Here is a 26,652-nt window from a genome sequence, read left to right on the forward strand (position 1 = left end):
TCCCGGTTAACGTTTACTGAGCCTTGTATACCAGGCACTATGCTGGGAGGTTATGCTGTGAATCTATTTTAATTTCCACAATAATCCCACAAGAAAAATACTACTACTACTTCTGCTTTACAGATAAGGAAACACGTTTAATTTGTTAATAGGACAGAATCCAAGGCCGTAAGATCCAGCCCTGCCTCACCTCTCACGGCCCCGCTCATCCCAGGCTCTAAGCACAGCCAGGCTCCTTCGCCTCTACGTACAGAGTTCGCTGTGACTAGAACTTGCCTCCGCCCACGGGATACCCGTGCATCTGTGAGGCCCACTCTCCTGTCTCTCCGGGGCCTCCAAACAGTCACGGCCGCTTCCTTCCCTCGCCCCCGAGCGTTTCCTCCACATCTCATCACAGCCCCAGAACCAACGGTCACTGGCTGTCGCCCACCTCATGACTTGGAAGCGCCTCTGTCCCCGTCATGCAGCACAAGGCCTGGCAACACCTCTGAAAGGACGGGGAGCTGGGAAGGCCTGAGCAGAAGCCGCACCTTCAGGACCTGGGCACACGCGACGGCCCCTCCTCTGACCATTCTGAGCACAACTAGCTTGACTGTAAAGGCGGGAAGGTCAGAAGCCAGGATGGAGGAGGCCAGGCAAGAACACCCAGGCAGCCCGCTTTCAGCGCTCAGCCCCCAGCCGCTTCACGCCTGAGGCCTCTCCGGGGGCCGTGCCAGCCCCTCCCAGGTTTCCCTCGGCCTGGCGTCTGTGTGTGGTGAGCACGTGTTCCTGCTCATTGATTTCGCAACGACCCTGTGAAACTGTGATAGTTCAGCTCCGTGGATATTTCCTGATCCCTCTGTGCGCACGGTCTGGGGACACAGAGGAAGACAAGGTCCCTGACTTAGCTGGGAGAGCACAGGCTGGTGGCTAAGGGATCACCACCTCCACCCCACAGGCTCGGAGGCGTAAACTGTATGCCCGAAGTTCCTCAGGGTAACAGAGCTGGGTCTGGAAGGGTCAAAGCCGGACCCCCGACTTTCGGTGGAGAAGGGTCTCCATTGGGCACAGCAGCCCGCTTCACCTGCCCGCAGCACAGCAACCTCCGCCTGCCGCTGGGCTTCCAGGTGAGCTGATCTCATCAGCTGGTTGGGCTGCAGGTGTGAGGGCTACTGAGCGTCCCAAGTCACTTCCTTTGCCCACAACACGCCCACCTGCATTTCAGAGGAGGAAGCCGGGATGTCAGATGTCCCTCTCCTGTCAACACTGCCACCCTGGGGGGCTGGGGCAAGTTCACTTCAACAGCGCCCACCTCCCCTTCCCTGGGCCCCATCCCTTCGCTTCTTAAAAGGATTAAGTGTTAGGCAAGTCACTGTAACTCCGAGCTTCCGTTTTGTAACATGCGAACCAGAAATGACACCGACCTTGAAGACTCACGATGACCAAATGGCACGTGGGAAGAGCGCACGGCGCACCCCTGACTCTCCGCCCTCCCCGAAAGCGGAGGTTAACCGTCTCATCCCTTAGATGCAGAGCCCTGCCTCCGGGTGTAAGAGACCCGCTGGGTCAGGCACATCAAGCAGACCAGGTACGGCTGATCAACGTGCCACCAACACCGACGCCCAGTTCACAGCGTTACGCTGCAGAGGCCTGGTGATAACCGCAGAGCCGACGTAGCACCTGCTCAGCACAGGCACGTCCTCAGCAGGAAGGGGCTCCCCACGGCCCTGAGCGCCTTCCACAGGGGGTCACTGCTCCCGCGCGGGCGCCTGGCTGAGGCACCAGCCTCCCGAGGGCCTAGAGACGGCTTGAGGGGCCACTTGGGGGAATCACCAAAGGATACAGGAGGAGGCTGTGCCTCGTGGACGCCTCTGACCCAGAGGTCGCCTGCCTTTGCCTGATGTCGGGGCAGCTGCTGGCTGGCTCCTCATGGGTTTCCCTTCTGCTCTGGGAGGTTGGGCACAGAGGGAATTGCTCAGAGCTCTCGCCAGAGTCACTTAGCTCATCAGAGGCAACTTCCTCCTCAGACTGGGCCTCTGGCGTGGGCTCCTGGGCCTGGTCTGCCTTCGGTGAGTTCCAGCCAACACAGCTCTCGCTCTGCTGGGCTCCTGAGAGGGTCACACGGGAGCTGAGCAGAGGGGCTGCTGAGACAGGCCCGCCGACCCCGGCCTCAGAGGCCTCACCCTCACGAGGAACAAGACTTTGGCCAGGAGAACCCGGCCCAGGCAAGGGGGGCTCGACAGCCCTTTCTGGGCCGGACAGAAAGTGGCTTCTGACGTCGAGCTCCTCTCTGCGGAAAGGCTCTGAAGGACGAGAGTGGCCTTTCCTCTGCACCTCGTCAGGCTCAGGGCTGAGGATCCCACTCGCGTCTGACGTGAAACTGGACCAAGGGCTGGTTCTGTCTGTCACGGTGGTGACCTCATTGAGGGTCCGGGGCTCAACGAGGTCTTCCTCATAGTCCTCGTCGCTGCAGGCCGGGCTTGCCCCAGGGTCCCCAGGGTCCTCGCCGCTCTGCATTCTCGTCATGGGCCCTGTGTGCCCCGGGGACCCAGGAGGCAGGCCTCTGCCACCTGAAGCCGCTTCGACGGGAGGGGGAGGCGGGGCGTTTGGGCCCTCATCTGGGGCTCCTGCCACAGGCAGGTCTAGAGCTGTGCTTTGGTCTTGCACGGCCGCTGCGTCCTGAGTGTCTGGGAGGGTGCTGACGCCTCTGCTTCTACTCCTGGCTCGGCGAGGACTCAGAGATCCTTGAGAATTCCTGGCGATATTCTGCAGATCTGAAGAGCAACAGACATCACTCTTACTACCAGGTAGGGCCACAGACCACGCGACATTCCCACATTAGCTTCTAGTTTCAGATGTCGTCTTACAGTCAGACTTTGAACAAACCTTAAAGATAGCAGTTAATTCACCCCCAAGAGTCAGTGAAACTATATTCAAGGCAGGACAATTTCTAGCACTTTATTCTAATATCAGAGGACCAAAATCTAATCTACTTCTTATAGCTGTGGTAACATCTGTGGAAAGGCTTTCCGAGACCACGTGGTCATGCTCAGGAATTCTTGGGAGCTGGGAGTCCTGGTGGGCATGCTCATCCTTCCATAAACTTCAGTAATTACCTACATTAAAAACCAAAATGAGAAAGCCACTTATTTACCTGTTTGATGACAGTCACTATAACTATGTTACTTGGAAAATAAAAGCAAGGAAATACCAATCAATATCAAATGATAAGGCAGGGCATATTTACAGAGAAAACGGAGGCAGCATGGTATGCTGGAAAGAGCAAGACTCTGGGGACAGCCCGTCTTGGGTTCAAGTCTACGGTCACTTGTCAACTTTGTGGACATGAGGAAACTATCCTGAGTTTATCTTTAAAATGTGATTAACCCTAACGTTTTCACAGAGTTATGGTAAGAAATACTTGAGATAAATGGGCACATACTGTGTGGCACACATATATACGCAATCATTAGCTCCTTTCAAAATTTACCCTCTCCTTGTGACAATCAGTTCCCTCCTGCCCTTCCCTTGCTCGGAGCGCCCGTGTCCCTCCAGGATAAAGACACACTCCCAGGCTTGCCTTCAAGGCCCTTCAGGCTGCACGCCTTTGGCTGTCCCTGCCCTCCTCTTTCCAGGTGACCTTTAAAGGGACTCCCCTTGTCTGCTCTCACCTCCACCCCAAACAAGCCTGTCTTGCTCTGATGCTTTCTTTCCGGGGAGCGGCTTCGTTGGTTGACTATGGGATACACACTTGATGAAAGCACAGACAATGCCTGTCTCGTCCAGCGCTGTATCCTGCTGGAACTAGTAACAGACTGATGCCTGACATAGCGGGTGCTCAATCAAGAGCTCACTGATTACTTCCAAGCAAGTGCAAGCCAGATACAGAGGACGCTTTTGGGGGCCTGGCTCCCAACAGGTTAGGTAGCTGGGAGAAGAGGGTAGGAAGGTTTGTGTCTAACATCAACCATATCTTTCTTTAAAGAGAAAAAGAACGAACTTATTCATCCCTGTGTAGAAGCTACCCATTTTGCTTGAGCAAAAATGATACCAAGTGAGGGCTAAAGATGCTGGTCTAGCTGATTTCTCGTTATTCCCAAGGTGTGCCTGATACGGATTTCCAGACTTTAACCCCAGATTCTGATTCAGTGGGATGGAGCAGGACTCAGGAACCTGTATTTCAACATAAGCACTCCAGGTGACTCTTATGCTCAGGCGAGTCTGGGAAATACTCGTCCTAGAGTGGTCTCTGGCTGCACAGTGGAATTACCTGGAAAGTTACAAAAAAATACGGATGCACCTGAACTATAGTGTAGCCTGGATTCGGACTTTAAAAAGCTCCATCCATAATTCTAATACAGTCAAAGTGTAAACCAGCATTTTAAGGGGTTTTTCAAAGGGGAGATTATGGGCTACCAATATCTAGAATCATCTGGGGTGCTTGCTAAAAATGCAGACTTCTGGCTTCTGAGAATTAAAAAAAAATTTTTTTTGTCTTTTGTCTTTTTAGGGCTGCACCTGCAGCATATGGAGGTTCCCAGGCTAGGGGTCAAATCAGAGCTGTAGTCGCTGGCCTACACCAGTCAGCAACGAGGGATCCAAGCTGTGTCTGCGACCTACGCCACAGCTCACGGCAACACCGGATCCTTAACTCACTGAGCGAGGCCAGGGATTGAACCCATGTCCTCATGGATCCTAGTGAGGTTTGTTAACCACTGAGCCACAAAGGGAACTCCTCCTGAGAATTAAAATTTTAAATATGCTTGTGGTTGAGTTTTTATGAAAATAGAGTGGCACAAATTCAAGAACTGCTACTGAAGAACTCAACTAATCCATCCTCCTCTTTTTCTTTGGGGGAAACTCAAGAAGGGAAAAGGTATGCACAGGGTCAAATAGTTAAGCCTCTGCCAGAAACCCACTCGGGACCCGCCCTGGGTCCCCTGCCTCGCAGTCCAAGGCCCTTCCTGCATACCTGTTGTGTGCCATGCACTACGTCTCCTCTTTCAAAAGGAAAGCAGTAAATAAGTAAGACGGTGGGAGTGGCTGGTGTCTATTTGTCATAGGGGCTTGTCTGCGGGCACACTTTTTTTGAGTGACGGGGCTCCTGGGGCATGTGGAAGTTCCCAGGCCGGGGATCAAACCTGCACAGCAGCAGAGACCCGAGCCATTGCAGTGAAAATGCTGGATCCTCGACCCGGTGCACCACAAGGGAACTCCTCAAATGCTTTTGCAATAAGCAGCCAGTAACCATAACTTTTCAACAAGAGGGGCCTGAGCCATACCCGTGATTAAGGAGCTGACTTGCAGCACTAGGTTATTGGATTTCTCCACCAGGCACTGGCTGTCGGAGGCTAGGCTGCTGGCACCTGGCTGCAGATGGTCCCTCTGGCTCTCCTGGCACTGCAGGATGGCCTCAGGGGTTGGAGGGCTGAGGGGAAGTAGAGGCTTGGTGAGCTTCTGGCTGAAGTACTTCTGGATCTGATCCAGCTCACTCAGATTCCGTCTGCAAAAAAAGGGAAGAAGAGGACCAAAGGGTCATTCCCTGGGATTAGAAGCATCTCCTGTGTTTCCTTGACCTTCTGACGTTTGAGCTGGGACCTCAGCATCTCTAGCTTGGTCTGTTAACACAGGGCCCCTCTCGCTCCAATCCTCCAATTCGTCCTTGGACTCTTCAATACAACCCCACCGCTGGGGACAACGTCCTCCCCATTCTGCCTGGCCCGTGGCGCTCCTCCTCTGATGCCCAGCAGGTATTTCACCTCCTCAGAGGGCACCATTCTAGACCGTCATCCGTTCAGTCCTCCCTTTCCTTACTCCGAGCTGGCACTGGCCTCCGCTGCCTCAGAACCATTCAAGCTTTTAAGCAGGTGACATCTCCGCGAGCTTGCCCCGCCCCTCCAAGCTGGGTAAGGGCCCCTCCTCGTGCTCCGCAGTTCTTTCTGTGCCCTCCGACAATATCATCTTTTTCGTTCACATCTGCTTCCCCTGATCCAATGTGCACGCTGGGCTGATACCTTTAGCTGTGCTGCACCCAGCACAGCGCTCGGCACAAAACAGATGAATGCTGAATGGATAAATCAACATGAATAAAGGACTGAAAAAATCTTCGGTTCAAAAACTTGTAACGGGCCACATTCATTCTTACTACTCCCGTGAGAAGTCACACTGACCACTTCACCTGTGGGGGATTTTATGTTTAGGCTTTCGAATACAGTATCGTGCTTAATTCTCACCCAGCCAGATGAGATCAGTAATTACTATTTCACAAATACAGAATGTGTGGATCAGAGACTTTCAGTGATTTTCCTGGGTAAGCAGTCGTGTGCAGCTTCTCAGAATCTGGAACTCCAGGTCTGAAGCTCTTTCCCTTCCAGGAGATGGGCTCTATCCCAACGGGCTTCATTTCCGCCTCGCACCTCTGCACGCCAAAGCCTGAGTTCAAGAGGCTCCCTGTCCCATCCCTAGCCTATCCTATTTTTAAGATGTAAGATCATATTTCTCCTTTTCAAAGTCCATCACCCCAGGAGTTCCTGTTGCGGCGCAGTGGAAACAAATCTGACTAGGAACCATGAGGTTGCATGTTCGATCCCTGGCCTCACCCAGTGGGCTAAGGATCCAGTGTTGCCGTGAGCTGTGGTGTAGGTCACAGATGCAGCTCGGATCCTGCGTTGCGGTGTTTGTGGCTGTGGTGTAGGCCGGCAGCTGCAGCTCCGATTAGATCCCTAGCCTGGGAACTTCCACATGCCGCAGGTGTGGCCCTAAAAAGCAAAAAAACAAAACGAAACAAGCCCCCCCCCCCCGCAAAAGTCCATTACCCCAAATCATTGGGCCACATCTCCTTTAAACTCCTTCACTCTTGGCATCTAACCTTCTGTCTTAGATTTTGCCTTAGTTTTCCCATTATGCGTTGGTTTCGTTTCCCTAACTAGGCCACGGGCACCTGGTAATAGAAGATAACACCTCGACGTCTCTGTTTCCCTGGTACACCGTGCCTGACACAACGGGCACAACACAGACACTAAACACCTGTGAGGTAAACAGTCTGTGTTTTTGTCAGGAACAGTGTGCGTGTCTTAGAGTCAAATTTAAATTAAACGAGAGCACGAAGGTGACCCCCATTCCACCACTGGAAGCCACACTCTATCACATCACAGTGGATTTCACGGCCTCCGGACCCGGGTGTAGGCCACATGGGTCAAGACCTGTAGCGGGAACCTGCAAACAACTGCAAACTCGGCGAAGCTTTTAGGCCTTGCCAGAGGTTCGGGGTGTAGCAGCTACTACACTGAGCTACCGTTTCCTCATCTGTGGAAAGAGGTTCGGTAACATCTGCCCCGCAGGCCTTCAGAGGGGAGCTGTGACTCACATCGAAGGCTGCTCGAGGGCTCTGGGAACCCAAGGCGGTGATGCAACATTGACATCATCTTGTTTGGTCGGTTTTGAAGAGAATTCATCTACAGCCGTGGTTCTCAAAGCCTAGCTGTAGGCCTAGCGGTATCAGTGTCACCCGAGAAGTTAAAAATGCACATTCTCAGGCCCTTTCCTAGACCTGCTGCGTCAGGAACTGTATGGGTGGGTCCCAGCCACCACTGTTTCATCAAGCCCTTCACGAGGTTCTGACGGACACTAAATTTGGAGAACCACTGCTCTAGGGTGGTTTTTATTTAGCCTGGTGGTTTGGGCCCCAAGGGGGCCTCCGGCAGGCTCGAAGACGTGTTTGGTTGTCATAACTGGGGGAGGGGCAGGGATGCCGCTAAATATCCTTCAACGCACAGGACAGGCGCCCACAGCAAAGCAGCTGCCCAATGACGAGAGTGCCGAGGCTGAGAGAAGCTGCTTCAGGGCAAAGGAGAGTTTCTTTTTCTCCTTCCGAGGTGGGTTCTAAAGTATTCAATAACATGTGGCCAAACCGTCAATGGTTTTACTTAGCCTCCAATTTCCAGCATCTTACTAAAATAAGAATCTGAACACATGACTTTTTTATAATATAAGTGTGAGCAGTTTCCCAATCTATACAGCACGATCGCTCAATCCTTTCCAAGCCATGTCCCACCCCAGAAGATTCTGCTCATCTTTCATTCTAAGCCTGCTTTATGCACCCAGATGATAGGTCAGTCTGCCCCGAATATAGAATCCTTTAACCATTCTTTTCCTCAAACCTTACACTCTCTCTTCCTTCTGACCCCATCACTTTCCACGTGAGAACCACTCTACCAAAAGTCCGAATTCTTAGCTTGACATTCGAGGCCCTTCAAAATCTGACCCACAGAGAACTAGCCCTGCTCCTGACATCTTACGCTCAACTTTCCCAGACTGGACTTATTTCATGCCCCTGGGCCTTGGCACATTTTTTCCTGTGTTCCTTCAAAGACCAGTTCAAATGTGACTGCTGTCTCTCCATGACCAACCTAGAATGTTCCTCACTCCGCCCTTCGCCCTTGGCCAGGACACCTGGAACGCTTACCGCGCATCGCCACGATTGCCATGGCAACACGGCTGTGTCCCCTGCTGGGACTGGAAATCAGGTCTAGCAGACTCTAGCGCCATCCCTTCCTCCGCACCGGACTTCTCACTAGCTAATCCAGGGGCTGATCCCGACGACCCGTAAGGGCCCTTTCAATTCTCACAGTGCTTTTCGGGCTCACAGGCTGACTAGACTAAGAAAGAGAGAGGGAAGCAGTAACAGGACAGATGCTGGTCTGGACAAATCCAGCGGCTGAGAGGATACGGCAGCGGGCAAGAGGAGCCTTTCCCAGCTGTGGAGTAGATGTGGGGCTGCTGGGGTTAAATTTGGTGACTGGAGTGTCTACGTGCACAGGTGGGCCAGGAATAGAGCTCCTCAAGGAATGGAAGGCCCCGAGCTGAGACAGGTTCCTCGCAGTTCCCTTTGACGCTGCCAGGAATGCCCCTGCAAGCCTCCCAAGCAGTGGCAGCTGGCAGCTGCCGTGACCCATGACCCTGTGCTCCAGTGCGGCTCCCTGCCTGTTCTCAGCAGAGCGCCTCACCTGAGAGAAGTCAGAATGGACGCATGGGAGGACAAGGGCGATGCGGGCAGTCTGTTGTCACTTGGCAAGACGGCCTCACTCTGCTGCAGGGACTCATGAAATCGGCGGATGTTCTGCACATGCTCTTCATGGCGGGATGCCTGGCTTCTGGCGGTACCGCTTCTGTCAGGAACAAATGGGGGCACAATAAACTCCCAAGCAATGGGACAATGAACGATAAATGTGTGACAACGAGCAATTCGCCCTCCTGACATGGTACTGCAAGTCCGTCCCCACTACCACGGTTCTGGCCCCATCGACTCGGCTGCTTGGACTGCAGTTCTCTCCGGGATACTTCTGCCTTCAGTCTCACTCATTCCCCTTTAATGAATTCTCAACATTATAGCCTCAGTGGGTTTTTAAAAATACAGATCTGAAATAACAGTAAGAACAACATTTATGGAGTCTTCATTATGTGCCAAGCACTGTTCTAAGCATTTAACACGCACCAACCTATTCAGTTACCATCATTCCTTTCTAGCTTTGGCTTCTCTTTTTTCATCTATAGAATACGCCTCAGGTGCCCTGGCAGGATATTCAAGAACTTGATCCTAGCAGTAACCACCTTCTCCTTTTTCTTTCTTTTAATTATTCAATGAATTTTATTACTTTTATAGTTATACAATGATCATCACAACCCAATTTTATGGCATTTCCATCCCAAACCCCCAGTGCATTCCCCCAGCTCCCTTCTTTTTATTTTATTTTTTATTATTTTTATTTTTTGTCTTTTTTAGGGCCACACCCTTGGCACATGGAGGTTCCCAGGCTAGGGGCTGAATCGGAGCTGTAGCTGCCAGCCTACACCACAGCGATAGCCACGCCGGTTCCTTAACCCTCTGGGTGAGGCCAGAGATTGGACCTGCGTCCTCATGGATGCTAATCAGATTCATTCCCGCTGGGAGCCAAGAGGGGAACTCTCATCTCCTTTTTAAATAATAGCTGCACTGAGATACAATTCACATGCCATACAATTCACCCATTCAAAGTGTACAATTCAATTGATTTTAATATATTCAGAGTTGTGCAACCAACGCCACAATCAATTTTTAAAACATTTTCATCATTCTAAAAAGAAATCCTACACCTAACAGCAATCACTCCCTATTTTCTCCTCTCCCCCAACCTTCCACATGAGCCTCTCAGCCCCAGGCAAATGCTAATCCACTTCGTGTCTCTACAGAGGTGCCTCATCTGGATGCTTTATATAAACGGAACCATACAACATGCGACTTTTTGTGATGAGCTTCTTTCAGTTGGCGTGTTTTCAAGCTTCGTCCATTCCTTTTCATGGCTGAATGATTTTCCTACTGGATACATGTACTACATTTTATGTATCTACATCAGCTGATGGACATAAGGGTTGCTTCTCTTTTTTGGTTATTAGGAAGAATGCCGCTACAAACATTCACGTACAAGTTTCTGTGTGGGCATGTGATTTCACTTCCCTCTGGTATATACCTAGGAGTGAAATTACTGCATCACATGGTTACTCCGTGTTCAACCTTTTAAGGAACTGCCAGACTGTCTTCCAAAACAGCTGCACCATTCTACAATCCCACCGGCCACACGTGAGGATTCCCATTTCTCTGCATCTCCCCCAGCCCCTGAGGTATCTGTCCTTTTGATTACAGCCAGTTCGACTGCGTGTGAAGTGGAACCTCGTCAGAGTCACTAGTTAACATTTCCCTGACGGCTCATGTTATCTAACCTCTGTCATGGGCTTACTGGCCACCTGTGTATCTTCTCGAGAGATACATCTATTCAGATCATTGGCCTGTTTTTAAATTGAGTTAGCTGCTTTATCCTAGTAAGTTGTAAGAATTCTTTATATATTCTAGAAACGAGTCTCTTATCAGATCTATGATTTGCAAAAATTTTCTCACATTCTGTAGGCTGTCTTTTTACTCTCCAGCTATTGATTATAGCATGAAAGTTTTACATTTTGATGAATCCAAGTATTTTTTCTTCTGTTGCTTGTACTTCTGGTGTTACATCATTGCCTAATCTAGTTAGGGAGATTTACGCGGAGGTTTTCTTCTAAGAGTGTTCTAGTTTTAGCTCTTAATATTTACATATATGACCCATTTGGAGTTAGTTTTTGTATATAATCTGAGGAAAGGGGTCCAACTTCACTCTTCTGCATGTGGATATCCAGCTGTTCCTGTACCATTTGCTGAAAAGACAATTAAACCAGTTAAACTCATTAAGCTGTCTTGGCATCTTTGATATTTTGGAGTCCTTGGCATGTGGGTTTATTTTCGGATTGTCAATTTTATTCCATTGACCTTTATTTTTATCACAATAGCACACTGTGTTGTTTACTGTAGGTTTGTACTAAGTTGTGAAATTGGGAACATTTTTCTTCCTTTTCAATATTGTTTGGCAAAAAAAAAAAAAAAAAAAAAAAAAAAAAAATGGAGTTCCCGTCGTGGCACAGTGGTTAACGAATCCGACTAGGAACCATGAGGTTGCGGGTTCGGTCCCTGCCCTTGCTCAGTGGGTTAACGATCTGGCGTTGCCGTGAGCTGTGGTGTAGGTTGCAGACGCGGCTCGGATCCCGAGTTGCTGTGGCTCTGGCGTAGGCCGGTGGCTACAGCTCCGATTGAACCCCTAGCGTGGGAACCTCCATATGCCGCGGGAGCGGCCCAAGAAATAGCAACAACAACAAAAGACAAAAAAAAAAAAAAAAAAAAAATATTGTTTGGCCTCTTCTGTGGGCCTTAAATTTCCATATGAATTTAGGACTAGCTCGCCCATTTCCCTAAGGAATCCAGCAGGGATTAGTATATAAAGAGTATACTGAATCTACAGATCAATTTGGGGAATACTGCCATCTTAACAATATGAAGTTTTTAGAGATCCTGTCATGGCTCAGTGGTTAACGAATCTGACTAGCACCAATGAGGACACAGGTTCAATCCCTGGCCCTGCTGCTGGGTTAAGGACTGTGAACTGTGGTGCAGGTGGCAGACACGGCTCGGATCCTGTGTTGCTGTGGCTGTGATGTAGGCCGGCAGCTACAGCTCCGATTTGACCCCTAGCCTGGGAACCTCCATATGCCAAAGGTGGGGTCCTAAAAAAGCAAAAAACAAAAACAAAAAAATAACATTAAGTTCTCCAATCCATGGAAACATGGGATACCTTTCCATTTATTTAGAATGTCTTTAATTTCTTTTAACAATGGTTTACAATTTTCAGAGTAAGTTCTACACTTTTTTGTCTAAATTTATTTATTTATTTATTTATTTTTAGGGCCACACCCACAGCATATGGAAGTTCCCAGGCCAGGGGTCGAATTGGAGCTGTAGCCTCTAGCCTACACCACAGCCACAGCAACACCAGATCTGAGGCACGTCTGCGACCTACGCCACAGCTGACAGTAACCCTGGATCCTTAACCCACTGAGCAGGGCCAGGGGTTGAACCTGCATCCTCATGGATGCCAGTCAGGGAAGCAGGGATGCCAAATGGTGCTGGGGCCTGGAAGGGAGTGCTCATTCTTAGGGCCTGCCCTCTGATAGACAGAACACGCTCCAGCCCTGTTCCACATACGCATCCACAGCAGGCTTGGTCAAAATGATGGGGAGCTATTTTTCACAAAATAATCTGGCACACGGGTTTAGGAGCGGAAAGGGCATGACATATATTCTCACACAACAGACGACTGACTTTAGGGATGAACATTAAAGGCCTCTGAGGAAAAGGGAAGAAGAGTCCCTTGCACTGAAGCTATCCTTTTTTTTTTTTTTTGTGGGGGCTGCACCTGCAGCCTATGAAAGTTCCCAGGCTAGGGGTTGAATCAGAGCTGTAGCTGCCAGCCTACCCCACAGCCACAGAAATGCCAGATCCAAGCCACATCTCTGACCTACACCACATCTCACAACACTGGACTGTCAACCCACTGAGCGAGGCAGGGATCGAACGCACATCCTCATGGATACTAGTTGGGTGGGTAACCTCTGAGCCACAACAGAAACTCCCTGAAGCTATCTTTTTGATGGGGTAAAAGTTCTAGGTCCCATTTTATAAGCACTTTGTTTCCACAGGCTCTTGGGGCTCCTAGGAATTAAGAAAGAAGGTCAGTGGTCTTTCCCTGTCCCTCATTTCTCCCTCTAAAAAAGGAAAGACGGAAATAACCAGCTAATTTGCACGCTTCCATCTTTGACTCCATCTCCTCCTACCACTGAGAAATCACTCACCTCCCAGGAGAGGAAAAATCAGCCTCCGAGGAGGTGTGGGCAACACGTTCTGGAGTCTGTCCTGCAAAGCAGCCAGGGAACGTAGCCAACACATCAGAGGCGGGGAAGGAGAAAGGGCTGTGTACCGGCATCTGCAGAAGCAACGAGAAAAATGTACACCTGTTACCACAAATCCTTTTGGGTCAAAGCAGTAAAATAAATTTGTAAAATTTATTATGTGTGTATAATTTACTGAATATTTCTGATGTGTTGAACACTGTACTAAGAAACTTACATGCATTTTCTCATTTAAACATCACAATAGGAGTTCCCGTCGTGGCTCAGTGGTTAACCAATCCGACTAGTATTCATGAGGACGTGGGTTCCATCCCTGGCCTTGCTGAGTGGGTTAAGGATCTGGTGTTGCCGTGAGCTATGGTATAGGTCACAGATGTGGCTTGGATCCCGCATTGCTGTGGCTGTGGTGTAGGCCAGTGGCTACAGCTCTGATTAGACCCCTAGCCTGGGAACCTCCATATGCTGAGGGTGTGGCCCTAAAAAGACAAAAACCAAAAAAAAAAAAAATCACAATAAGCTTTTGTGGTAGGTACTATTACCTCCACTTTATAGACTATACGCTCAGATTGTTTCTGAAAGCTGAGTTATTTTTACTCATGCCCTTGTTTCCTCCAGCTAGGTTTATCAACTCCTGCCTGGACAGCTAACATCTTTACATGTGAGGATAATCTGGCTGTGATACTTCTTATCTCATGATTACCAGGAATGATGTAAAGAAAAGGCCTTCCTATATGGGGACTATCTACCTCTTTGTCATCTTCTCAAGCGTGCATTTCTTCACTCATTCACTCATCTGATATTTACTGATGCCCACTGTACTAGACCCTGTGCCAGGCATGCGTGATGGAGAGGTGAATAAAATGGTGTTTGGGAGTTCCCGCTGTGGCGCAACAGGAGTGGTGGTGTCTCTGGAGTGCTGGGATGCAGGTTAGCTCCCCACACCGGCAGTGGGTTAAGCATCCAGTGTTGCTGCAGCTGCAGTCACAACTTTGGCTTGGATCTGATCCCTGGCCTGGGAATTCCATATGCCATGGGGTGGCCAAAAAAAGAGAAAACACCCCCCACAGTGTTTGTCTTGATAGAGCTCCCTTGTATTTGGGACAGTCTGGAAAACTCTCCTTTCCTTTACAGTTACACTCGCTGAAAAAGCTGTGTATGCTTACTATCATCAATTCCCTTCTTCTTGTTTTTTCTCTTTCAATTTTTTTAAACAGACCAAAAATTTTTTCAATTTTTAAAAAAAATTTTTTTTGGTCTTTTTGCCTTTTCTTGAGCCGCTCCCACGTCATTATGGAGGTTCCCAGGCTAGGGGTCTCATCGGAGCTGTAGCCGCTGGCCTACACCACAGCCACAGCAACTAGAGATCCGAGCTGCATCTGCGACCTACACCACAGCTCATGGCAATGCCAGATCCTTAACCCACTGATCAAGGCCAGGGATTGAACCCGCAACCTCATGGTTCCTAGTCGGATTCGTTAACCACTGCGCCACGACAGAAACTCCCAGACCAAAAATTTTAAGAGTTTAAAAAAAGTTCATCTGATGTGGTTTCAGATTCCACTGCAACTAACCTTATTTTATTTAAAAACTGAGATTTTAGTCATGTATTATAAAACAACTCACTCTTTGTGTGCAATTTAGCAGTTTTCAGTATATTCAGAATGGTGGATCCACCGTTACCATGTAATTCCAGAAATTTCTCCTTTGTGGCCACACCGGAGGCATGCAGAAGCTCCCAGGCCAGGAGCTGAAGCCGCGCCACAGGAACCAGAGCCGCAGCAGTGCTGACCCACTGAGCCATCAGGGTTACGATTTTAATTTTCTTCCATTGTAGCTGGTTTACAGTGTTCTGTCCATTTCCTACTGTACAGCAAGACGACCCAGGCACACATACACATTCTTTCTTCTCATATTATCCTCTATCATAAGTGATTGGATATGTAGGTCCCAGTGCTAAAAAGCAGGATCTCATTGCTCTAGAAGATTTTTTTATTACCTCAAAAAGGTCATGAGATCATTATGAGACTCAAATTTATTTCGTATGCTGGAAAGTACCAAATGTATGTAAATTATCTTCTTATAGGTTTTGCTCAGTAGAAGCCTTACTGGTTAAGAATGTGAATCAGAAAAAAAAAAAAAAAAAAAAAAAAGGAAAAAAAAAGGAGTTTCCATTGTGGTGCAACAGAAATGAATCCGACTAGTATCCATGAGGACACGGGTTCAATCCTGGGCCTTGCTCAGTGGGTGAAGGATCCAGCATTGCTGTGAGCTGTGGTGGAGGGCACATAAGCGGCTGGGATCCCCTGTTGCTGTGGCTGCGGCTGGCAGCTGTAGCGCTGATGTCACCCCGAGCCTGGGAATTTCCACGTGCCTCGGGTATGGCCCTAAAAAGCAAAAAAAAAAAAGAATGTGAATCAGGATACGTACCAGTGATCCTGGAGTCTTCACCCCACGTCTTGCTTGTCTTTCTTCTTTGAAGCGCATTAAACTCTCCAAAGGGGAGACAGCAACCTTTATCTGCCCCTGGCACTCGCCACTGAAGTCTGTGATGTTGTACCAGCCGCAGACAAACTGGAAGCCAGAGAGCAGCGGGGAGAGGTCCACCGAGGCGAAACCAATCACCCTCTCCTCACCTGCAGGGTAAAGAGAAGGGCCGGGCGGTGTGGCTGCGCACGTCCTGCCGCTGAGATCCGAGGCAGCGCGCGTGGAAGCTGATTCGGGGGATGGGAGGGCTCCGTGATGCCACAATCAACGGGGAAGACAGATAACAGGGTGAGAGACTGGCAACTAGAGGCAGATGCCTACTGTGAATTCCCTTTTCTGTACAGTCGGGAAAAGCTGGCAGGGTCTCCAGTCCTGTCTTCTTGACGTAGGCGAGGAAACACCCACTGAACATAAGAAACACCTATTTTTCCCCCCAGGTTGTCATGTCTCACAGATTTTCCTCAGAGCAGTGGATCTTGAAAGGAATCACGTGAAAGACCATCACCCGTGGAATTATAAGGGGTTTTCGTTTTCTTATTTACACTAGCCTGTATTTAAATTGCTATAACATATATATGTATTATATTGAAGAATGAAAGTGACGCAAACCACACACACACACACACACACAGACTAGTAACTCCCTAGAAAACCAGTTCAGGGGGCAAAACGAGCCCGGGCTGAGGCTGCTCTTGACGACAGGGAAGGAGGACTCCTGGGCCGCACGAGCTGCCCCCACGACCTTTGTGCTCAGACGCACTGCTTCCTGCCGTCACTCCTGACATGAAAGCAGCTGAGGACAAACAGCTCCTGTTCCTACACTGAATACATCAAGGGCTGATTCTACCGAACGTGGCCACAATTCTCCTTTTCAATTTGCTACATAATCAAGGAATGCGAATGTTAGAGAGAGGCGTGGTCACGACCACCTCTAACGTGCGTCGCCGTTGTGCTCTCCTTCGGGCCGGGGCCTACCTAAAAGCCGAGCCTGGCTTGCTCCACGCTCCCTGTACTCTCCGCCACGGGCCCAACATCCCCCCACATCCTAGGAGCCTGAGAAGCACCCACGGAGAAGGTGCGCGAACGGGCCAAAGCAGTAACGGACGCAACAGCAAACCTGAGTGTGGCTTTGACTTGAACACCCGGCTGTGACTTCCTGAGCCTTGGGTCTCGGGGATGTGAGAAGGACTGAACCCTCACCTGGGACAGTCTTAGATTCTAGGACTGCTCGAAGTTATGTTCCCCAGAGCAGGGGTTACGTCATTTTCACCCACTGCGGGTGAACAACGGTGGCTGGAGCCATTGATTTGCCCTCCCAAGACAGAGCCTGGCAAAGAAAACCCATCTTGCTCTTTTTGGTTACGGAGCATTTAGCCTGTCCTTGCGGCAGGTTCTGCCTCACGTGAAAGCACTTCCTCCTAAACTCGGCTGAGGAGAAATCTGGTTAAAGATCATCACCATCGAGAAAAAGCATGGCTTTGAAGAATCAAATTTAACATCAGATTTCGCAGCGGTCCATCCTTCTTCCTTTGCGGTTTTATGTTCTAGGGATCCTGAGTGCCTTTGTATTCTTCCCTTTTTTTTTTCCGTCTTTTTTAGCACCGGCGGCATATGGAGGTTCCCAGATTAGGGGTCGAATCGGAGCTCCAGCTGCTGGCCTGCACCAGAGCCACAGCAACGCCAGATCCAAGCCGCCTCTGCGACCTACACCACAGTTCTGGCAACGCCGGATCCTTAACCCACTGAGTGAGGCCAGGGATCGAACCCGTAACTTCATGGTTCCTAGTTGGATTCATTTCTGCTGAGCCACGACGGGAACTCCGTATTCTTTCTTTACTCCAGGCTTTTGCATTTGCTGTTCCCTCTGACTATATGCCCCGTCCCTTCATCTCTCAGCTGAAGTACGCCCCCGGAAGCCTTCCCTGACCTCAATCAGGGCTAGATGTCCCTCAGCATATGCTGCATTTTCTAATCATACTGTATCATTAGACTAGAAGCTGCGTGAGGACAAAGACCACGCCCGCCTTATTGAACACAGCTTGGTCTGGCTTGAGTAACTTTTACAACAGGTTCCGTGCATCAGTGTGGAAAGTCTGGAGTTAAGGGGAGAGAGGCATCTCCCTACGCCGAGACAGAGCTGGATGAGCGCTATTCCTGCTTCACTCATCGCTATGCCCAACAGCCCTAGCACGGTACCCGACACATAGTAGCCACAGCAAAAAAAGCTCCATTTACTAGGCGCCAATTATGTGCCAAACACTGTTTATACATATAATTATCTCTAATCCTTACAAAAACCCTGTAGGGCTAGTACTATTATCCTTTTTTTTTTTTTTTTTTGGTCCTTTTTGGCCGTCTCATGGCATATGAAGTTCTTGGGCTAGGGATCAGATCTGAGCTGCAGTTGTGACCTACACTGAAGCTTCGGTGATGCTGGATCCTTTAAGCCACTGTACTGGGCTGAGGATCAAACTTGCGTCCTGGTGCTGCAGAGATGCTCCTGATTCCGTTTTGCCACTGTGGGAACTCCACTATTACCCTAATTTTATAAATAAGGAAATAAAGGCTCAAAGACGTAAAGTGATTTGTCTCAGATCACAGAGTTTGTAAATAGCAGTGCCAAGATCTGAATATACACTGTGGGAACTCCACTATTACCCTAATTTTATAAATAAGGAAATAAAGGCTCAAGGATGTAAAGTGATTTGTCTCAGATCACAGAGTTTGTAAATAGCAGTGCCAAGATCTGAATACAGATCTGCATATGACCAATGCTTATACTTTTTCTTTTCTTGCTAAACTAAGTGTCAAATTGAGGAAAAGCCTAGTCTGCCTGAGAATCTGTGGAGTACTTTAGAGAGAAGACAGGAATAAAAAACAAAAGAGGAGGAGTTTCTGTCGTGGCTAGCGAATCCGACTAGGAACCATGAGGTTGCGGGTTTGATCCCTGGCCTTGATCAGTGGGTTAAGGATCTGGCGTTGCCGTGAGCTGTGGTGTAGGTTGCAGACGTGGCTTGGATCCAGTGTTGCTGTGGCTGTGGTGTAGGCCAGCAGCTACCGCTCCAACTGGACCCCTAGCCTGGGAATCTCCATATGCCACGAGAGTGGCCCAAGAAATGGCAAAAAAGACAAAAACAAAAACAAAAGAGAAGCTGAATAAAACAGAAATTCCTGGTGTTGATACAGAGAAAACTGATTTATGATCAGCTCCTGCTCTGCTGATGAGACCGGGCAGGTTTGGAAGCCATGGCAGCAGGATGGGATCAATCAGCCAAACCAGATCCACAGCATGAGTCCCAAAGAGGAGCACAGAAGGAGAGCCAGCTAAGTCCACTTCCTTTACCCCGGACCACCCTCAGGTCCTTACAGGCTTTGGGGTTAGCTCTGAAACTTACCACTGGCAAGCAAACACTAAGATGCTGCAGATAACTCAAAACCACTGAAGGTTCAGAGACCAAGACCCAGGAGGAATCTTAAAGGAGCTAGATTTATAGGAGGGATTTGGTGAGACAAATTTTCCTAAGTATCAGAGCTGTGAGAGTGTCGAATGTCCTAACCACTTTATTTTTCTGAGTTATCCCATCTTACCAGACCGTGTACAAACAGTGAAGGCTATTGGCCAGTCAGAACGGGGTCTGAGTCCTAGCTCCATCAATTACTAGGCATGACCTTAGTCAAGCCACTAAACTTCCTTGGGACTCAGATTTTTACATCTATGAAACTAAACCAGTTATATTTTTACCTGGTAGGATTAGGGATATCTGTAAAGGGATAGTGGCATTCACTAATAAAAACAAACAAACAAACCAAACTGAGATGGGGTTTACTAAGAATCAGGCACTCATTTAATTCTCCTGAAACCCTACGACATAGGTACCGTTATCCTCCCTACTTTATAAATAAGCAAACTGAAGCACAGAGAAGTTAAAACCCAAGGTCATACTACTTTATAAGGAGAGGAACTGGTATTTGAATCCAAAGAGTGTGGCTTCAGGGTCTGTGCTCTTAATGCTGCTATATTAAACCTCTTAGTAAGTGCCAGTTGAGTAAAGCTAGATTCAAGGACCATGACGTAAGCACGCCATCCTGGGTCTTAAAACAGGGAAGGACAAGCTGTCACACTCTAGTCTGTGTACTGCCTGAACATAACAGGCTTTGAGTTACTAGGCCAGAGTCAGCAGAAGGCACAACATCACGCAAAGGGGAGGAAATCAGCTGTGTATGCTAACAGGGCGTTGTGAGTATTACGACACCACTAGAAAGACTCGAATGTACTTGCATTTCTGCACTAGCAAGTAATCAAACAAATCAGTGTGGTTCCTAAAGATTTAAATTCCATAGGACAACGACAGGCCATTCTGCAGGGTTACCTCTAACACATACACGTGTTTCCAGCACTGTCAGTGCCATGGTTTTACTTGGTTAAAAAAAGAAAAGGATTGGCAAATTGTCAACATGATATGAGCTTATTTTTATAACTAAATAAGGAAAGAGTTCAGAGTTCCCATTGCGTGGATCAGGGGAGACAAATATGACTAGTATCCATGAGGATGCAGGTTTGATCGGCCTTGCTCAGTGGGTTAAGGATCTGGCATTGCCGTGAGCTGTGGTGTAGGTAGCAGATGTGGCTTGGGTCCCGCACTGCTGTGGTGCAGGCCAGCAGCTGCAGCTCTGAATTCCCCTAGCCTGGGAATCTCCATATGCCGTGGGTGTGGCCCTCAAAAAACAAAAACCAAACAAACAAAAAGATAAAGAGTTCATACCTCCTTTATGCCAAACTTTGAAGACCAGAGTTTGCTGTGGGTCCAGAAGAAGCTCTTTCGATAGCCTATTAAGAGAAACCACCACCATAAGTTAACTGTGCAGGAAGCGTCTGCACTATGACACATTTGCAGAATATCTTATATTTTGCAGAGCACTTTCCTAACACTTTCATTTCATGCTTATCTCCTAGGACATATTTTTATTTTCACAGTTAAAAGAGGGGATGGAAGCTCAGAGAGGTGAAATGACTAGTAATTTGTTGAGACTTGAAAACAAGCAACCTGTGGGCTCTCTCTTGTGGTGCAGTGGGTTAAGGATCTGGCATTGTTACTGCAATGGCTTGGGCTGCTGCTGTGGTATGGGTTCGATCCCTGGCCTGGGAATTTCCACATGCTGTGGGTGTGCCCCAAATCAACCAACCAACCAAACAAAAAATAAAAACCAAGCAACCTTGATGTAGTACTCTCCCCTAATCCCCCTGTCCTGTTCTACTGGAGCAGGTAAGGATTCTTCTCATGTCTTGTGGTGGTGGGTTGGGGTGGTGAGAAGAGAAGGAAAAGAATGTTTACTGAGTACCTACCCTGGGCCAGCCACGGTGCCAAGTGTTTCTCATATACGTACCCTGCGCAAAACCTACAACATGGGTCTTACCGTCCTCGTGGTGAAGGCAGGCTCAGAGAGAAGGGATTTGCTCAAGGTCACATAAGATTCAGTAAGTGGCGGACCTGGGATTTGAACCCGAGTGTGTCTGACTCCAAAGGCACCAAAAGAAGAAGGGAACCAACTTTCTCATCAGATTAAAGAAGGCTATATTGAGTTCAGGATCACCTTTAATACATTTCATATAAAGTATTAAATTACCAAGATTTGAGAAGTTCCAAACCGGGCACCACTGTTCCAGGCGAGCAAGATGGGGAACCACAGAAAACCAAGAGACTTGGTTTTCTTCCCCAGACTCCACTGGGGAACTGAAGAGAGCCGACTGCGAGAGCGGCTGAGGCACCTGCTGACTTGGAACACTGTGCCAGAGCTCTGAATTCTAGCTGGGGGTCAAAAGATCCACCTCTGAATTCCAGCTCTCCTCTTGCCACCTAGGGGACCCTGAGCTCTCAGTCTCTTTGAGCCCTGGTTTTCTCACCTGTTCAATGGGGTATTATCTACTAGCTACAAGGTTTCTAGAAGGATCAAATAAAGCAATTTCGTCACAGAGAAACTGTAAACAGCATCACCATTCATTTTTCTTCTAATCTTGCTTTTGTCACCAACAGACTGTAACTGCCATAGGCCACCATCTCAACTAAAGGACTCGTAAAGTAAGGGGATGAAATAAGGTGACTGTCAATGTTGCTTTAACAAGTTTGTAAAGTTAGGTTCTTTTTTTCTTTTTCTCTTTTTGGCCATGCACGTATTATGTGGAAGTGCCTGGGCCAGGGATCGAACTCATGCCATGACAGTGACCCAAGCTGCTGCAGTGACACAATGCTGGATCGTTAACTGGCTGTGTCGCAAGAGAACTCTCAAAGTTAGGTTCTGAATAAACCTATCCCTCTCACTTAGGAGTTCAGCCCTCTGGTCACTTACCTTTTGAGGCAGATTTGATATTTGAGACAAAGTACTGGGCATGATGGCCAAAATTTCTATAATTTCCAGTAGCTCACCTTAGACAGTACTGAGCTGTTACTGCAGCCCCTGACTCGGGTCATCCTCTCACATTTCAAAACACTGAACATGTGAGTAACTGCTGAGACTTGATTAGGTACATAAACACTGTGAGCAAAGAGCAGATCGGAAACCACACGGCACGGCTGGTACTGAAGGATAAGAATTAAACTTTACAAACGGTGATGCCAGGAGTTCCCATTGTGGCTCAGCAGTAAGGAGTCCAACTAGTATCCGTGAGGATGAGGGTTTAATCCCTGGCTTTGCTCAGTGGGTTAAGGATCCGGCATTGCTGTGAGCTGTGGTGTAGGTTGCAGATGTGACTTGGATCCCATGTTGCTGTGGCTGTGGTGTGGGCTGGTAGCTGCATCTCTGATTCGAGCCCCAGCCTGGGAACTTCCATATGCCAAAGGTGTGGCCCTAAAAAGGAAAAAATATAAAAAATAAAAAGGTGATGCTGTGTAAAAATCACAGTGACGACAGTCAGTGATAGACCACACATCTTTAACAATGATGAGACAGGTAACAGGAGAGGAGGAGAGCCCTGTACCACACAGGCTCCCTAGGCCAGCCCCTGACCACCCAGCCTCACTGCCCCACAACCAACAGGACTCTCCTCCCCTCTGTGAGCCTCCCAAAGGAGATGCTTGTTTGTTATGTATCTACCAGGTACCATGAGGTATTTTTCCTAAATGTCATATAATCCGGACCTCACAATAACCCGGTGACATTCACCTCTGCTTTACAGACGAGGAGTCTGAGGCTCCCAGATGTTATATACCTTGCTCACGGAGCTAGTAAATGGCAGATGGAGCTGAAGGTCAAGTCTCTCTAGTTCCAAAGCCCAGGCTCTTTGCGCTGCATCAGAAATCTTTCCTACAGATGGATAATCCTTGGATTCCTGTGATCAGTGCTCTCTGCCCTCTTCGCCTAGACAACCTGTATATTCTCTTCCACACTCACCTGAGGTGTCTTCAGGGGCTGTTTTTTTTTTTTTTATTAAGGGCCACACCTGCGGCATATGGAGGTTCCCAGGCTAGGGGTCAAATTGGAGTTGGAGCCGCAGGCCAATGCCACAGCCACAGCAATGCCAGATCCAAGCCGCATCTGCGATCTACACCACAGCTCATGGCAACTCTGGATCCTTAACCCACTGAGCGAGGCCAGGGATCAAACCTACAACCTCATGATTACTGGTCGGATTCCTTTCCACTGCGCCATAATGGGAACTCCAGGGGAACTGTTATAATCGGCTTTAATTCCTGCTGCCTAGAACAGCGCAGAACATATAAGATGTCTTCACCGAACACCAGTGTGGCACTGAGCTGCAGTGAGCAGAGTTAAAAACACAATGAAACCTTTAAACCACCACTAGCTGCGAATTCACAGGAACTAGGATGAAATAACCATTTAATAAGGAAAGCATGCTCTAAGTTGATTCAGTATTGTTGTGTCTGTTACATTCTTTGCTCTGAGTTTGTCTCTTGGAACAAAAAGCAGATTCTGAAGGTCGATGGAACAACATAAAATACAAACCTTGACTGCTGTTGAAAATTCCAGATGGGGGAATCTGTGTTTTCAACCACTTGGGTGAAGACAGGAGATGGCTCATCAGCTGTTGCAAAGGAAACGCAACAACTGGGTACTGAGACTTTCCGCTCGGTCAAGGGGCTCCCTGAAAAGAGAAGAGTGGAGTGACTATGCTTGGGCTGGAGGCCTCTCTTTATAAAGCCACAAGAAGAACCAGTCCCGCCTCTCCCCGACCCTCTGGGTCTCTGCCTGAGCTATTCTTTGTATCTGAAAAGCTTCTGCTACTGAAGCTGTCTTTTCAAGGCTCAGTTCATAAATATTACTCAACAAGGAACAACTTCTCAAAAAGAATGTATATATATATGTATAACCGGGTCACTTTGCTGTACAGCGGAAATTGACAGAACACGATAAATCAACTATAATAAAAAATATTTTTTAACAAAAGCAAACAACTTTTCCCATCTCTTTGTACTTTGTGAGATGACGGAAAATACTAGACTGAGAGGCAAAAGACAGAACTGCAGGAGTTCCCTGGTGGCACAGCAGGTTGAGGATCTGGTGTCACTGCTGTGGTGCAGGTTTGATCTCTGGCCCAGGAACTTCTGCATACCAGAGGTATGGCCAAAAAAAAAAAAAAAAAAAAAAAAAGAACTGCTAAGAGCCCAGACCTACAGGTCAGATGATCAGTGATCAGCTCTGCCATACACATTCTATGTGACCTTGGGCAAGGTCTCTAGGCCACTGATTCCCCAAGTGGGGCATATGATAGTTATATCTCCACAGATGTAAGGATTAAAACCAAATAATAGTAGGTAACACTTATATACCAATTACTGTGCGCCAGGCACCATTCTAAGAACTATACATGTATTAACTCATTTAATCCTTGCAATAAACCTATGAGGAAGATCTTCTTCCCAATACACAGATGAAAAAGCTGGGGTACAGAGGTATCAAACATTTATTAAGTGGTCACACTCCTTTTACTGAATGGTAAACTGAGAGTCCAATTCAAGCATTCTGGCTCTGGGGTCCAAGCTCTCAGCCATGACCTGTACTGCCTCCACTCGAGTTATATGAATGTAAAACACTGAGTCCTGGAGTTCCCGTTGTGGTTCAGCTGGTTATGAACCTGACTGGTATCCATGAGGATGCAGGTTCGATCCCTGGCCTCGCTCAGTGGGTTAAGGATCCCATGTTGCTGTAAACTGTGGTATAGGTTTCAGACTTGGTTTGGATCCTGTGTTGCTGTGGCTGTGGAGTAGGTAGGTGGCTGCAGCTCTGATTCAACCTCTAGCCTGGGACCTTCCATACGCTGCAGGAAACAACCCCTGCCTCCCACCCACCACAAAAAACAAAAACCACTGAGTACTGTGCTGGTGTTAATTTTACAAGATCAGGTGTCCAATGTGGGAGAGTTAGCCATTTATTCTCTCCTAAAACAATGTAAAATGAAGATGGATGGCAATACTAGATCGTCTAACTGAGCTGTCCAGCAAGACAACCAGTAGCCACATGGGGCTATTCTACTTTAAGTTAGTGAAAACTGAGTAAGATTAAAAATTCTGTTTCTTAGCTGCACTAGTTATATTTCAAGCACTCAAGAGCTACCACCCTGGACAGTAAAACCAGAGAACATGTGCATCAGAGGACAGAGTTCCTTGAGACAGCGGTGAATACTACAGACACTATACGTCGGTAAGGTCCCTTTCAACTCTAAAATGCTATGACTCTGGGGATTCCAGAGGAAGGGAAGAGAACAGAAGAAAAGCAGTATGTCTGAAACATTCATGCGACCCAGAGGAGCAAATTCTGCATGTGGATTCTAATGGGTTTGTCTTTCTCCCTGACTAGCTCAAGGTTCCCCCAAATCCAACTCCCACTTCACTCTGTGGCTGAAGTTAATCTTTGAGGCTCCACCCTGCTCCTTCTCTGATTGTGCCTTTTAGCAGCCACTCTTCTTCAGGCTGTCCCTGTGGACAGAAAGCAATCTGATGGACAAATTTCTACTCAGAATTGCTAACTGTACTTCCTCCCACAAGCAGTGTAACTTTTAATAAGTCACCCTGACAAGACAGACTCCAACGCCCTCTATTCTGAAACGCCTCTTTGAACTCTCTAGGCGGAATCACTGAATTGCACACACCCAATCAGAGCTCTCCAACTTCTACCTCCTCTTAGGGAAACAGAAGTACCTGCACTCTTGCTTTGCTCTATTTCCTCAACCCAAACGTGCCATCAGAGTAGACGAATTCTGTTCAAATTTTCCCACCAAAGCAACAACAACCTAGAGAAAAGTAAACTCTGAAACCTGGAGTGCTGGGGCTCCTGCTGCCTTGAAAGTGCAACAATAAACATGACATCTATCAGCAGGCTTGTATGTTATCGAAAAACTCATGTGAGGCGTTCCCTTGTGGTGCTGTGGGTTAAGGATCCGCCAATGTCACTGCAGTGGCTTGGGTCACCAAGGTGGCACAGGTTTGATGTCTGACCTAGGAATTTCCACATGCTGCAGACATGGTCAAAAAATTAAAAAATTCATAAGAATGTTATAGTATCTTCCATAATGTAGCCATATTTGTTTAAACTAAAAATATTATTCCCTCCAACCCCCAAATCTTGTCATGTTATTAATCTCATGGCTTAAAAACAAGACCAGATGGCATTACTTTTCACTCCTTCTTACTGGGGATAATTAATAAAGTAAGAAAATGGGTGATGGACAGAGAAAAGGGAGTGGAAATTTCGCAAGGAGGCTTGCGGAATGAGACCTGAAGAGGAGGAAGAGGAAGGCTCGCCTTAGGAGGGAGAGTGCTGGTGGCTGCGAGGCAGGAGGCTTTACCAGGAGGCAGAAAGAGCCTCAGAATCAGAAAAGCACTAAAATACAGAGAAAAACTATAGGAGGAACAAAATAAAACAAAAAACACTGGC

The 26,652-nt window shown here is 48.1% G+C and overlaps 1 protein-coding gene across 1 annotated transcript in view; it reads right to left on the reverse strand.

The window, feature by feature from the left end:
* C2CD3 (C2 calcium dependent domain containing 3) overlaps positions 1-26,652 on the reverse strand; it is a 119,234-nt gene that overhangs the window by 16,702 nt on the left and 75,880 nt on the right. The window contains 7 exon segments of the mRNA XM_021062487.1: positions 1,823-2,753; positions 5,262-5,482; positions 8,985-9,146; positions 13,225-13,355; positions 15,709-15,914; positions 20,529-20,593; positions 23,725-23,863. Of these exon segments, the coding sequence (XP_020918146.1) occupies positions 1,823-2,753; positions 5,262-5,482; positions 8,985-9,146; positions 13,225-13,355; positions 15,709-15,914; positions 20,529-20,593; positions 23,725-23,863 (1,855 nt within the window).

Source organism: Sus scrofa, chromosome 9 (genome assembly GCF_000003025.6).
Source record: "Sus scrofa isolate TJ Tabasco breed Duroc chromosome 9, Sscrofa11.1, whole genome shotgun sequence".
Classification (NCBI taxonomy): domain Eukaryota; kingdom Metazoa; phylum Chordata; class Mammalia; order Artiodactyla; family Suidae; genus Sus; species Sus scrofa.